Here is a 13878-nt window from a genome sequence, read left to right on the forward strand (position 1 = left end):
AAAAAAGCTACCTCAGTGGCACAATTCAAAATTGTAGAAATAAAGTTCCTTTCATACAGAAGGTCTTTCCTGAATCCAAGAAATGTTTTTCACAAGCTACAAAATGAACCTTAAGTTTTGGATGCAATGGTTGTTGATTTGGGCTTAATTTTATCACATCAGAAGTGGTGCCACAATAGTTAAGGGACAGCAGAAACAAGCGAACAAAAAAAATCACCAAGACAATACATGTCAATTTTAAAGCAGTTCCTGTTTATTAACTGACCAGATTAGAAAAATGACCAGGGTAGATACCTGAAAGGGAAAAAAAAAACTTATTATTAAAGAAACCGCTTTAACAGCTAAGAATTAAAAATTAGAAAGCTATAAGGAAGTACCAATCCAGTTTCTTTTTAAGTAGGAAAAACAGGCTTTTCCTTCCCTCCATAAATATCCTCAAAAGGAATAACCAAACCAACTATAACCATGTGAGATGGCTGACTCCCACCCCCCTAACTAAATATATGGATTAGAACTCAACCAAAACCTTATCAACATTTAATGGAGAAAACACTTGAGATTATATCACTTTTACTGTAGTATTAAGTAAACTTCTCAAGAAGTTGCTCACCTTAGTTCATCCTTCTAATAAGCCTGTTGATCTGGTCCTCCCTGTTACCCGCATCTCCACCTTCTACAAAATGGGTGGTCTTTTTCTTCATTCCACCTCGTGGAGAAGATAATTTGAAGGGCCACAGGAAGTTGTTTGCTTCTTTGAAGCGTTTTCCAACAGTATAGATCTCATGAATCAGATCCTCCATGCAGATTATGCCATATTTACCTGAACATTTTACGGTTATTTAAGATGGTTAAAACTTTGCAAATATTATTAAATGTTAAGGTATTCAACAAGCACAATTATAGGATGTAAGAGTTAAAGGGAAAAATACAGGGCCACAAGACACCAGAAAACATCAACTTATTTATCTAATATCAAACTTTTCCTCAAAAAGATAGAACTTACCAAGAGATCGAGCAATCAATGCATTATCTGTCAGGGCAATTCGTTTTTTGTTGATTTTTCCATACCCACGCTTGTAGATCAATTCATTTACTGACTTCAGGTTAGGGTACCTGAAATATGAAAAACATAAATGACCAAAGAATATGGTTATTGTTGTCAAACACCTAAAATTCGTCTTGCTTAACATAGCCAATTTACCAAACAGAAATCAAAGGAAAAGACAGACTTACCCCCATGCAATATATGGTTCCACAATCCTCAGCATGTTAATTGAAGCCTTGTTGAGCTTAACAAAGGTACCATTGAAGATCTGGCGAAGGCGAAGAAGCTGCAGCACCTTTCGGACCTTTGGGCTCACACCATTGATACTGCAGTGAAAAAAAGACCAAAAATTCACTTGGCATTTTATAAGAATCTTTATTAATAAGAAAGTATTAAAATTCTGGACAACATAAGTCCAACCTAAGTAAACAGAAATCCTTTCATATTACCAAGACCACTGGTGTTTTTCCTCCTTTAGGTAAAATTTCCTATTGCCGCTCCCAGTTTGCCTCCTTTTCAAAGTAAATTGTCTTTGGACACAAACCTATGACATTTAAACTTCCTCTGACCCTTTTTACCACTTCTTAGTTAACACAAGTCTACATTTTAGTACTTTCGAACTTTATCACAAGGACACTGAACTCAAGTCCAGTGCTCAATTAGAGAATGGCTAGGAGCTTTGGGCACAAGTCTTCCAATTAAACCATTAAAATATTGCCCCCTTATTCAAGCTACCCCCAAAGTACTTTTATTCCAGAACCAAGGCCTCTAGAAGTAATGTTTAATTTTGCTGGGATGGCTTAGTTTTCCCTTCAAAACCAGACTGCAGTAAAAAGCAAACTTACCCTCTGATCCTGATGACAAATGCCAATTTGGGTTCTGCAGGTACATAGAAGTTGCCAGCTTTTCTTGCCATTCTAGCCATTCGAATCTCAGTTCTGTACATCTGCCTATATTCCTTGTGATAGTGCTTAGCTTTTTCATAGATAAGCTTCCTCCTTGCCTTTCGAAGCTGAAAATGAACGATCAGTTAGTCATCCGACTTTCAGCTCCCAATTAGCAATACCATTTTCTTAGAGGAAAACTAATCTTCCCTTGCAACTTTTTTCTTGCTAATTTGCACTAACATTCTGAAAAGCAGATGCCACTTTAATGAGCTAACCAAGTTCACCGGTACAGCAAGTGAAGTAAAGAAGTCCTGTTAAGACTAACACCCTCCTCCTTTCCAACCCCAAAGCCTCTTCTTACAGGGCAAGTACCTCAAAAAAGTTTCCTTACCATCTTTTGGGCAAACTTCTTTCTCAGGCGCTTGATTTTCAGCTCTGCGAAATTCCTTCGCTTTTTCTTAAGGGTTTCTGGCACAGCAGGAACCTTCTTCTTCTTCTCTCTTTAGCATTCACAAACAACGTTAATACTTCAAAAAGCGCACAGCACTGCACCATTCCCATTCTGTACTGAGCGTCACTTAACAGCACTATTATCAGTGGCTCTAACACTAGTACCTTTAATTGTTCTAGTCTGCTACAGCACGAGATGCAGATTTTAGGCAACGTCTTTGCTAACAATCACCTTTAACAGGGACATTACTTAACCGACAGCCGCAAAGACAGCTCAGTTCCAGCCTCCCTCCCCACGACAATGAGAAACTACTTCAAGACACTGATCCCCAAACTTCTAACGAGATCTTAGGCTTCTCAAAAAAAAAATAAATAAGATAACTCCATAAAACAACAAAGAAATCCCAGTACTATCCTGGTTTAAGCCTCAAGCTCCACATGCTGAAAGCGAAGGCCCAACAGCAGGGACACCCAGACCAAGTACCAGCCAAGCGCGAATTCATATCAGAGTGGACTGGACAATCAGCCGACTCCACACATACTCAACTCTCACACCTCTCCTCGTTTCCAATAACTCCTAAACCTCCGCTCCAAGGCCTCCTGGACCCCATGTTAGCCTCTGGCCACCACCAGTGTCACAAGACGTCATAAACACACAGATAAGTGGGCAAAGATACAGTCTACAGATGGACCACGAGACAGTGAGCCAAGAGGTCTCCGGTCTCGGGGATGGAAGAGGATTCTCTAAGGGTGGATTCTCTAAGCGACTTACTCCGCACCCTCCATGGTTCCAGCCGGAAATAAAAAGAGGAAGTTAGCGCATGCGCACTGTTCACTTAAAGGACAGCGCGTGAAGCCCCACGACTCATAGGTATTCCAGGATAAGCCAGAAAAGAAGTCAGAACTGAGAACTTGCAGACACAAAATTAAGAAACGCCCTATTCAGCCTCTTAGAATCAAGTTCAGGATAAAATTTTATGGGGGGGGGAAGCATGTATTAGATACTCTTTAATCAACATATGAGCAAAAAATGCTGACACCTTGACTATTCGGGGTCCTAGTCCTCAAGCTGCGTTTAACCCGGTAAAGAGCGAATTCCAACCACTAATGTATGCAATTAACACGCCGCTGGGATGCGAACTACAAATCCCAGCATGTATCAGTTCTCTCGCCCACCCGGTGAGGGACTCCAGGCAGCCACCACGGTCGTAATTCCAGCCAAAGAAAATGTCAGTCTTTTGGCCCACATTGCAAACGGCTATCTGCGATTCTAAGTCGCTCCCGAGACCCTACTTTAACTGCCTTTTCGGTTCTGTCAAACCCAGTCACAGCCTCCGGCACCCTAAGTTGCCCTGCTGCCGAGGTCCTTTCGCTCCTCAAGCGTGAGGGGCTGTCTTCCGCAGAGCCTGATTGCAGGTGGAGCCGTCCAGTGTCCCATGGTTAAGGAAAGTGGTGAGACAGGGACAGCGAGGATCGGACACCCGGAGGAGGATGGCCGGGGCACTGCCAACTACCGGGCCTGGCTGGCGGAGGCCGGGACACCCCACGGCAGGGGGCGTGAGCCGCGAAGGGACGTGCGACGAGGACTGGAAGCTGCGGCCATGGCCATGTGAGAGGGGCTGCCCCGCCGCGGTTCGGCTGACGGCTGGCGGGCTGGGGGCTGGGCCGGGGGCGGGGTGCGCCCGGGGGCGGGGAGGGCCGAGCGGAGGGAGGGCAGATGCTGCCGCAGGCTCTTCCCGGTCGCGGGTTATATAGCGAGGAGCGTGGAGCCCGCTCAGAGGCGGCTGGGAGCGCTCTGACTTGCGAGTGGCGCCTCGCTGCGGAGCCGGGTGCCCGAGTGACAGCAGCAGGGAGTGCAGGGCAGGGGGACACCAGCCTGCGGGGGCGGCTGCCAGCGTTTGGGCACCGCTCGTCTGCGCGGAGCGAGTCGCCCCTTCCCGGCTCTCCTGCTGCCCCGCTGCCCCGCACCCCACCCTCCCACCCTCTCGCAACTTGGGTCAAGTTGACAACTCCCACGGCGGCCAGCCGGCGGGTGCAGTCTCCGCCGCGCGCCCCTCCCCCGGGTGAAAAGGAGTCGCTGCGCCGGCTCCGGGAACTCTTGCGCGGCTGCGGCTTAGCCATGGCAGCGCTCGCCGCCTAACTCGCGGCTGTCACCGCCGCAGCATCGGGACCCGCCGGCCGGGAGGGCGCTCCGGGACGGGCAGGCGACTGCCTACAGGAGGCGTCGAACCCCGGCAGCTACTGCAGCGGGCACAGCCCGGGGCCACCGCGCGGAGCCGGAGCGGGAGTGGCCCCGCGCACTCCAGCCCAGCGGGCACCTCGGGGGCGGGCGCGGGACCCAGACTTCTAGTACGGGTCGCTCTTACAGACTCCCCGGGGTGGGGAGCCGGGCTCTCTGGCGCGGGGTGGGCGCGAACGTGGGCGCTGGGCTCGTGCGTTGCCTTGGACTTCGCGATGAACATCGTGGTGGAGTTCTTCGTGGTCACTTTCAAAGTGCTCTGGGCGTTCGTGCTGGCCGCAGCGCGCTGGCTGGTGCGGCCAAAGGAGAAGAGCGTGGCAGGCCAGGTGTGCCTGATCACCGGCGCCGGCAGCGGCCTGGGCCGCCTCTTTGCCCTAGAGTTTGCCCGGCGCCGGGCGCTGCTGGTGCTCTGGGACATCAACACTCAGAGCAACGAAGAGACCGCGGGCATGGTGCGCCACATCTACCGTGACCTGGAGGCGGCGGACGCTGCAGCGCTGCAAGGTAACTAGGACCTGCGCCCAGCATAGTTGGTCAAGCCCCTCCCCGCCCCCGCGCCCACCCGGGAGGGCCCCGGAACCCACTGTCATAGTCAGCGGCCCTCGAGAAAGATAACCACTCTCCACACCAACTCGGACTTATGCGAGTGGATTTTTCTCGATAAAGGAATATGATCTCTGTTTTAGAAAGGGGAAGTGTGCCAAACCCTTTTTGTAAGGGAGATCCTGCCTCTTTGGGGACGACTGTGGGGCTTCCTAAGCCTTCGGAGGACAGGGAAGGCAGAGGGAACTTTTTTTTCACAGGTTTGAATCCTAAAGAAATGCCTCCATCGCCTTTGCGATGGGAAACTTATCTGGGAAGTTGTCCTTAGAGTCGATGGATGCACGTATATATGTTAATGTGGCTTGAACCTCTTAGACTAGGGGCAGCACTGATTTCACTATAACTTCAACCATGAGAAAATAATTACATTGTTTCACCAGAGATAAGTACTTTAGCTACATACTTTGCCTGATTGAAAGACGCTCTGCCTCTTAAGACAAAGTGCTTGAAGGATTTAAGCCTTTTTGTAAATTTATTCCATGTTTTTGGTAACCTCAGGAAATCTGCATTTTTGTATATTTATGAATTGGTCTGAATCTGAGACTTGAAAAATAAATCAAAGTGGGGCCAATAAGCAACCATAAGTACTGGTCCAGGAAATTTGATAATCGCTCTTGCTTTTTCACAAAATCTGTTATTTCGAAGGAAAACGTTGAACTATACAGGGAAGATTAAGTTGGGCACTACTCTTACCCTGTGATGATCATTGTCACGAGAATTATTGGCACTGGCCTTTTAGGCTAGAAGATCAAAGGTTAAATATGTTACATCTTCAACAATGGTTTGGAGGGCAGCAAATACAGATTTTTGTGCTCCCTGCCAAAACCTAAGAGATAGTGGTATTTGTTTTCCAGGAAAGAGATTTTGGTTTTTTAATTGAGTTCTTGTGTGCTAAAATGGCATATTTACCTGTGAGCTTGATTTGTGTGACGGTGCTATACTGGTTAAAACACCAGTGTGACCTCTACTTTTCATGAAAAACTTTAGGTTCATTTCTTGGCTTTGAGTGAATTCAGATGATTAATTACAGTTTTAATTTGTGAGCCTTGAGGTGAGTTTTTATTTTGAGGGTGCACATCTAAATAAAGAGTAAAAGCCACTTCTGGCCACTTTTCCCTACAAACAAGGAGAGTGTAGTGTGTGTGTTTGGGAGGAGGGGTGTTAACTCTCTGGGCAGAGATCAGTTCTTTCCAGGTGTCTTTAGCTCCAGGAAGCTGATCCCATGAGGTCTGACTTGTATTGGGCTTGTCACAGTTACATGATTTTCCCCTAAGCAAAGTTCTCCAGCAAATTGCTCTAATTCCCCAAGACTTCTAGGGGAGGAAGGCAGCTGTAAGTTCAGTCATTGGCAAGTCTTGCAGTGTTAGAAATTTGAAGCTTACTGTAGTATTTTTGTTTTGTGTGATCTTTGTCCTACTGATTACCATGTGACTTACGTTTTACAACCCCACCCCCACCCCCTGTTGCATTTTTCCCCTCTGCTGCTCGTCTGGACTTCTGAGGACAGCTGGGAATGGTGAGGAAGAAATTCTGCCCCACTGTAACCTGCAGGTTTTTACCTACACCTGTGATGTGGGAAAGAGGGAGAATGTCTACCTGACAGCCGAAAGGGTCCGCAAGGAGGTTGGTGAAGTCTCAGTCCTGGTCAATAATGCCGGTGTGGTCTCTGGGCATCACCTCCTGGAATGTCCTGATGAGCTCATTGAGAGAACCATGATGGTCAATTGCCACGCACACTTCTGGGTAAATATAAACATCCTTATTTTCATTTCTGGGCCCTCCTCAGTGAGAAGCTTGGGAAGGAGAGAGACTTCAGTACCAGCCTGAAAGCCACCTGCACATTGCTCCACAAAGCTTCCTTCTAACTCACTATTCCCCGTGGTGAATTACATCGTACACCAGTTACTATTAAATAGCTGTTTGCTTTTTTCCCCTCAATTCAGTATTTCTTGTGAGGGTAGAGGACTGAACATTTTGAACTAGTGTGAAAGACTGCCATAAAAATAACAAGAGGAAGCATAAAATCCTGGTTTTGTTTATTTTACTTTCTGTTGAGTTTGTAAAACATCGGTTGTTCCTATGAATTCCTAAAGTCAGAGTTTAGGCTTCCAAATTACTGCTCAGCCACATTTTGGGAAGTGCCAAAGAGTCTGAGATCAGCATTTGTGGTCCACTGGGAGCGGTCAGGCCACCCTGGCAGGCACTTAACATCCATTGACCATCTCAGGGTCTGGGACATTGTTCTATCGGAGTACATCTCAGCTTAGATGATGCCTCTCTTAGACAGAAGTCACCCTGATAGGACCACAGAGTCACTATATAGGGGCAGGAGGATTGTGAGGTCTGGTGGACTAGGGGCTTAAATCGGATCAGCTTCTAGATGATGGTTAGAACATGAGAACTACTATAGCAACTAAGAATGAGAAGGCAGGCTTTCTACTGCTCTGGGGACAAAACTAACCTCAGTTTTTCAACTGAAATGATTCAGTAGTGGTAGGTGTGAAACCCTTCCCTGTCTGTGTACATTGTCGATCCACTTTATGCTTTTCTTCCTCCATAATATTTCCCCTTTACTTTTGTAGACAGATAGGATCTGATAAAGAAAGGGTAAGGAGAGAGGGTGGTATGTTTTGTTTTGTTTTTCCATAGGCGGATTAGCCTTCTAATCGAACACAACAAAGAACTGTTTCTCCTAAATAGGTCACAATAAAACTCATTAGTTTTTTAGCAACTGCTTAAAACTTAATCTGGTTTGAGAAGTACTTATTCAAATGTTGCTCCTTGAACACCAAACCATTTTTCTGATTCTGGAAGAAGTTTGTATGTTTTATTTTCAAACATGAAGTTTATTTAATTCATTTTCATACCTCAAGAAATGAACATATAAATGATGTGAACTAATTATCATGTTTTACAGGAGGAAGGAGATTACCAGATACAGTTTGGGGGAATTTAAGTGTGCTTGTGTGTGCATAGGGAGAGTGTGTGTGTGTGTGTGTGTTGGGTGCAGTGTGGGTGGGGAATGAATAAAAGTCCTTGCTGCCTTGGGGTCCACAAGAACAGGTGGCAGGTGAAGAAAGGAGGTGGGGTCAGACAAGGAAAGGCCAGTACAACTGAACAAACTGGGCAGTACAGCTTATCAAGAATCTTGTGTGTTTATTATTCTGAGTAAAACAATCACCATTTGATTATTTGATAAAAGATGTACATAATTTGCAGGTGGACTGAAGTTTTCATATTTGAAGATGATAAGGATGAAACTGCCATAGAAACCTGAGTTGATTTCAGTCAACTTACTTATCTTTAAACAGATGTTCGTCCATCAGTAGGCTAGTTATGAGCCATATTAAAGACACCAGGACTGGTCTTTTCCAGTAACATTTGACTGGGATGATGCACAGCTTCCAAACCTAGAAACATTTACCTATACAAAATACGCTCAAGTTTAACCCTCTTGCCTATTTTCTTGGCATTACTATTTTGTTGAATTGTAAAAAATTTCAAATGGAATCAGATTTTTAAAGAACTCCCATTTGACTCTCAGTTAGATACTTGTAAGAAGAAAGCCGTTTCTGTTCTCTAAACATTCTATGAAATAAGAGCTAATTTAGAATGTGTTAAGCACAGAAAATCCATAGCTTTAGCTTTGAAAATGCACATCAGTTAATGTACTTGTACCTTAAACATCAGGCTATTTTGTAACTAAGGAGAAAATTAAATCTGCAATAGCAAAATTATTGAGGAGCTGAATTTATACAGCAAGAAGAAACAAATCACCTTCCCAAAGGCCTTTTGGCTTTGAGATGTTGTTTAACTACACAATTTAGGGAGTTCTTGGAAGCCTTGACAGTAATGACGTCACTTCATATTAAAATATGGGAGGCTCCTGAATTCTCCAGCTGTTTTTCCCCCAAGCATCTGAAGTTAAGAATTTATTTTCAATATTGAGTCAGAAAATTCATTTTCAAGTTGGAATTTTTAACTTCTTGCCAAGACTTAGAAACCTTTTAAGAAGTTGAGATCTAGTAACTAAAATGTAGAAGAAGAATTATAATTTATACAGTGATTTTTAAGGGGGTGGGGGTGGGGATTTATATGGCCTAAGAGCCACCTGAATTCAGCTTCCCTCCCAGTAGTCCTCTCAGGAAAATGTTCGTGGTAAGCTCAGAGATGTGCAGTGTTGGCATGTGCTGTTCCCCTTACTGAAAAATAACCATTGTGTCTTTCTACTGTATCCAGGTGGGGAAAAGATGTTGCCCAAAATGTTTTAAAAAGTAGATCAGCTGAGCAAAGAGTTGCTTGGTAATTTGAACAGATCATCTTGAGCCAGACTCTTAAGTAGCAGTTGTTGTCTGTTTTCATAGAATCAATAGTATGCAGTCCTGACCCAGAGTTAAAGACATGTGCAGCAAAAGAGAAAACCATGTGGGTGTCATGTGGACATCCACCAAAACGCTGTGGATGCTGCTAATTCCAAACCATTCCTCACACTGTTACCTGAAAGGCCCTCTTCCCCCATTCTATCTACCTTTGAAGGCCTAGCTCAAGCTCTTCCTATAACCTTCCCTCACCACTCCAGCCCTTCTCTGACATTTTTGCATATTAGAGCTGCAAGGGTCTTTAGAGACTGTCTTGTCCAACCTTTTGTTTTCCTATAAAGCTGCAGTTGAATGACTTGTTGAAGCCTTTTCTCTTCTTGCTGTGAATCTCTTGCAGCCTCTGTTGTCATTCCCACCCTTTGGTGTATAGTATGTGTTCTCTGATGTAACTTTTCATACCTTGTGCTCTGAAACCCCGACCTAGATGGCAAGCCATCTGAAGGCAGTTTGTTATGTGCATCTGTTTGTTTTCCCTCATCTGGCACAGATCTCTACTCATAAGTCACTCAATAAATATTTAGTTATAAAGGTGAGGCTTCTTCTTAAACATTTAGAAGATAACCTATTCAGAGAGTGCTCACATGGGTCTGTCTTCTGAAATTTCAAAAGGTAAGCATTATGCTAGACTAATTTAAGTTGGGTAAGATTGATGAGATTTCAAAGTGGGGCTGGCTCACATTCATTATTGTTTGTATCTCCTTTTGTTTCCCTATTAAATTTTTCCATTCTCCTTGCCCCACCTATATGCTCATTTTTACCATAGTGTATTAAATCTACTCAGTGGTGTGAGCCTAGCAACTCTGAGAAGGCTGGTGTGTACATGCCAATTTGAATTAAGCTCAAGTTGAATGTCTGGCAACTATTCCTATTTCCCAGTGACTGGGCCTCGAGAAGAAGACTCCCACTCTGATTCTTTCCTTGCTTAGTGCTATTTCCATTCACGTTGGCAGTTTTTACAGTACTTGGCATTATTCTGCACAGCCCTCCAGTCTGCTGTGACTCTTCATCCTCCCGTACTCTTCCATCATCAGCTCTGCTAGGAGCCTTCTCTTGGTTACCAGTTAAGAAGTGATAGATTTGGGGTAGGTTCTAGTCAGCATAATGTGTTGTGCAACATTCATGGTGAGGACAAGACCATGGAGAATGTACACAATCAATCCGCTTTGTTTGCCATAATCATAGAAACCATCTTAGGCTTTCTGTATTTGGTGAAATGCAAAAGTTTGAAAATATCTCCCTAGTCTTCTTCAAAATATGGAAAGTTGGCCTCCACACAGGAACTGCAAACCCATGTCTTTCCCAGAACATTAACATAGCTTCTCTTGTTTTTCTTTAAAAGAAGTAGAATCTTAGTTTGCTGTTTCTAAAAGGTAAAGTCATTTGGCCTGTCTACGTGAGCAGCACATTGATCCCTGATTAACCAAAAGGGGGAAGCAAAAGCATTTAGCTGCAGGCCTTTTATGTTCTGAAAAAATTTTGCATTGCAAAGGACTAAATCTGTCAAATAGCTAGTCTGTAATTTACTTCTATTGATATGGTAGTCAGACAAGATAATTGGTAGTTAATTAATAGACCACTTAACTTAAAGGTTTCACAGTTTTAAAATACTAATTACTGAATTTGGCATTTATCTATATCCAAATGTCTAAAGTCTATTTAGTTAAAATCCATCCAGGAAAAGTAAAAGCCCACTAGTAGATCTGAGTAATGTAGCACTTAGCGACATTAGTACCTAATATCTCATGAATGGTTCCTAATCATTAATGTTCAAGATTTTTTGTGATTTACTAGATTTTAATCTCAAATACTATAATTCTATTCTCTGGTTAGAGAAACCTAGTTTTGTTCATGGCCTCTTAGATTTAGATTTTTTAAAAATTATTTCTAAATTATTCAATAAAATTATATACCCAATGCTTCCTCCTCCAAATCATGATATTAAAAATTGTTTAAAAATTGTTAGACTATATATTTTTATAGAGCATTGTTTTCCTGTCTTAGGATAACCCTAAAAACTTGCAATTCAAGGCCTCTTTTTTTTTTAAGATTTTATTTATTTTTAGAGAGAGTGGAGGGAGAAAGAGAAGGAAAGAAATGTCAGTGTGTGAGAGATACACTGATCAGTTTCACCTTACACACCTCCAAGTGGGGACCTGGCCCACAAGCCAGGCACGTGTCCTGACTGGGAATTGAACCAGTGACATTTCAGTTCACAGGCCGGCACTCAGTTCACTGAGCCACACCAGCCAGGGCCCAAGGTCCCTTTTAAAGTCTATACTAGCACCGGCTTCTGTTATTAAATAAATAGATGCATAAAAATCAAATGTTTGAGCTTCAGAAATAAAGGCTTTTTATGTCTTGAACTGAACTCTAAATTGACGTAGGGTAAGCCTACTTTGTCTTATTAATTCTTGTGGTCACAGTTAAAAATTGAGTAAAACATCTCTTTAGATAGTAACTACTTGAATACCTGGGACTGTGTGCCTAACAAAGTCATGTCATAGCCTCCTGTAACACAAAATAAGAGCACCTGCTTATTGAACTTTTATTGTATTTAATATAATATATTACCTGCTGGGCCCATGTCTACTGCTACTAGAAATCAATATCTATGACATGATAAAATGTCACTTTACATGACTGGTGTGAGCAGGGAACCATCCTATAAAAATCTCCCCAACATCTTTGATATATGTTCTCATCTGTGTATTATTATCTCGATATTACTAAGTAACCAGTGTGATAGGAAAAAAATAGCAGTGCTCCTTAGTCACCACATCCAATGTGTAGCTTGATCTTTCTGCTGAATATGACCCTGTTGACCATCTCTTTGAAGCTCCATGCTTTAGCTTTCATGATAAGCCCAGTGTCTCCTGCTTCTCTTCCCATCAATCCTATTAGCCTCCCTGCCTCTAAAATGTAATGACTGCAGCCTTGCATGCTCAAACCTCTTCTTACTGTGCGCTTCTAACTGGATAATTTATTTATTTTGGTGGCTTCAACTGATTTCTGTGGCAGTTCCCAAGTTCACACAACTATGTTGCCTGTTCCACGCATTCTCGAATATCAGCAAGTCTCAAAACTGAACTACTTTTTTGCCCCTTATTGTATCGCCAGGCATGGTCAGTATCAGGTTTGGTGACACAAGCAGTATCTTTAATTGTCCACACATGCATGGGTCACCAAATCCTGGCTGCTCTCTTCCATGTGCTTTGATCCCTCCTTTCCATTGCTTCCTCCACTTGTATGCTTCTGTCACCTCTTGCCTGGACTCTGGAAAGAGTCTCCTAACATTTTTCCTGTTTCCAACCATTGCTCTCTAACCTAGGGTTATAACGTAAGCAGACTTGAGTTTATGACATGCCTGTTTAAAGGTTATACTGACTGGAACTTACCTCAAACCCTTGCTTGACAATTGTGAAGTCCAGGTTCATTCACACTGCAGCTTAGACCTCCCAAGGCTAATTTCCACCTGCCTTCAATCTCATCACTTAAATATTCCCTGGTGTACCCTCAATGAGGTCCAGCAGGGCTGGACACTGCTATGCCCTGAAGAAGCCCTGGCCATTGACCTATTCTGCCATTTGAGTCCTGTCATATTGGGAGACAAAGTTAAATAGCTCTGACAAAATGTATCCTTATTCCTGGGAAAATGAACACAATCATAATGTTTTCATGTTGACTGGAATCTTTATATATTAAGGATCAGTCCTTGTAGAATCATCTCAAATTCCTGGTTCAGGGAATGCCCTCTCATTGAATTATGTGCTATTTATCTCAATTCCTGGAAGCAAAGTTGGTATTTTTTCTTTTCTCCCTGGCTATTTCTACCTTTAAAAGGGCTTTAGCCATTTTCTCACCAAGTAGGAATTAATCTATAGGGCATGTCAAAGTGGAAGCATTTTTTATCCAGTGCTCATGCTAACACTTATTGAGTAGCTTTTTCTGAAAGACTGCCTGGATATTGCCCATAGCAGTCCTTCACCACTCACTGCAGGATTAGGCCCCTGGGGCCTGGAGAGGAGCTGCAAACCCAATGGCTAAAAGCTCAACTGCCCCCATCCTCAGTTCTCTTCCTTTAACATTGTTTTTACCCTAATCATTCTTCAGGTTTTCAAGTGAACTAACTTTAGTAACTTGATTGTATCCTTTAAGATGTGGCAATCAGAAAATTAATTTCAAGCAGTTTTAATAACCTCACTTGGGAATTAGAATGCATTTTTTAAAAGTAGGAAACCCCTTTTCATTTAAGTTTTCCTTCAGTTAAGGGATATT

The 13878-nt window shown here is 43.3% G+C and overlaps 2 protein-coding genes across 5 annotated transcripts in view; one reads left to right on the forward strand and one right to left on the reverse strand.

The window, feature by feature from the left end:
• Window positions 1-228: 228 nt before the first annotated feature.
• RPL7 (ribosomal protein L7) lies at window positions 229-3223 on the reverse strand. 3 transcript variants are annotated; one of them, XM_028518671.2, is made up of 7 exons: window positions 3158-3223; window positions 2324-2432; window positions 1891-2057; window positions 1234-1371; window positions 1004-1113; window positions 611-820; window positions 229-294 (listed from the first exon to the last, which is right to left on the reverse strand). In XM_028518671.2, the coding sequence occupies exons 1-6, from the start codon at window positions 3166-3168 to the stop codon at window positions 612-614; spliced, it is 744 nt and encodes a 247-aa protein (XP_028374472.1). In that variant the 5' UTR covers window positions 3169-3223; the 3' UTR covers window positions 229-294; window position 611. The 3 variants fall into 3 exon arrangements, with proteins under 3 accessions (XP_028374472.1, XP_028374471.1, XP_035886919.1); XM_028518670.1 differs by having other exon boundaries at window positions 3155-3200; XM_036031026.1 differs by lacking the exon at window positions 3158-3223 and adding an exon at window positions 2938-3008.
• Window positions 3224-3572: 349 nt separating this feature from the next.
• The window catches only part of RDH10 (retinol dehydrogenase 10), a 30099-nt gene continuing 19793 nt past the window's right edge, over window positions 3573-13878 (forward strand). Inside the window, exons 1-2 of one of the 2 annotated variants that reach the window (XM_036031025.1) lie at window positions 3573-3956; window positions 6776-6967. In XM_036031025.1, the coding sequence (XP_035886918.1) occupies window positions 3819-3956; window positions 6776-6967 (330 nt within the window). In that variant the 5' untranslated portion in view covers window positions 3573-3818. Of the gene's footprint in view, window positions 3957-4135; window positions 5126-6731; window positions 6968-13878 lie in introns of those variants that run through there. The other variant, XM_028518504.2, reaches the window with a different exon arrangement.

Source organism: Phyllostomus discolor, chromosome 7, assembly GCF_004126475.2.
Source record: "Phyllostomus discolor isolate MPI-MPIP mPhyDis1 chromosome 7, mPhyDis1.pri.v3, whole genome shotgun sequence".
Lineage (NCBI taxonomy): Eukaryota > Metazoa > Chordata > Mammalia > Chiroptera > Phyllostomidae > Phyllostomus > Phyllostomus discolor.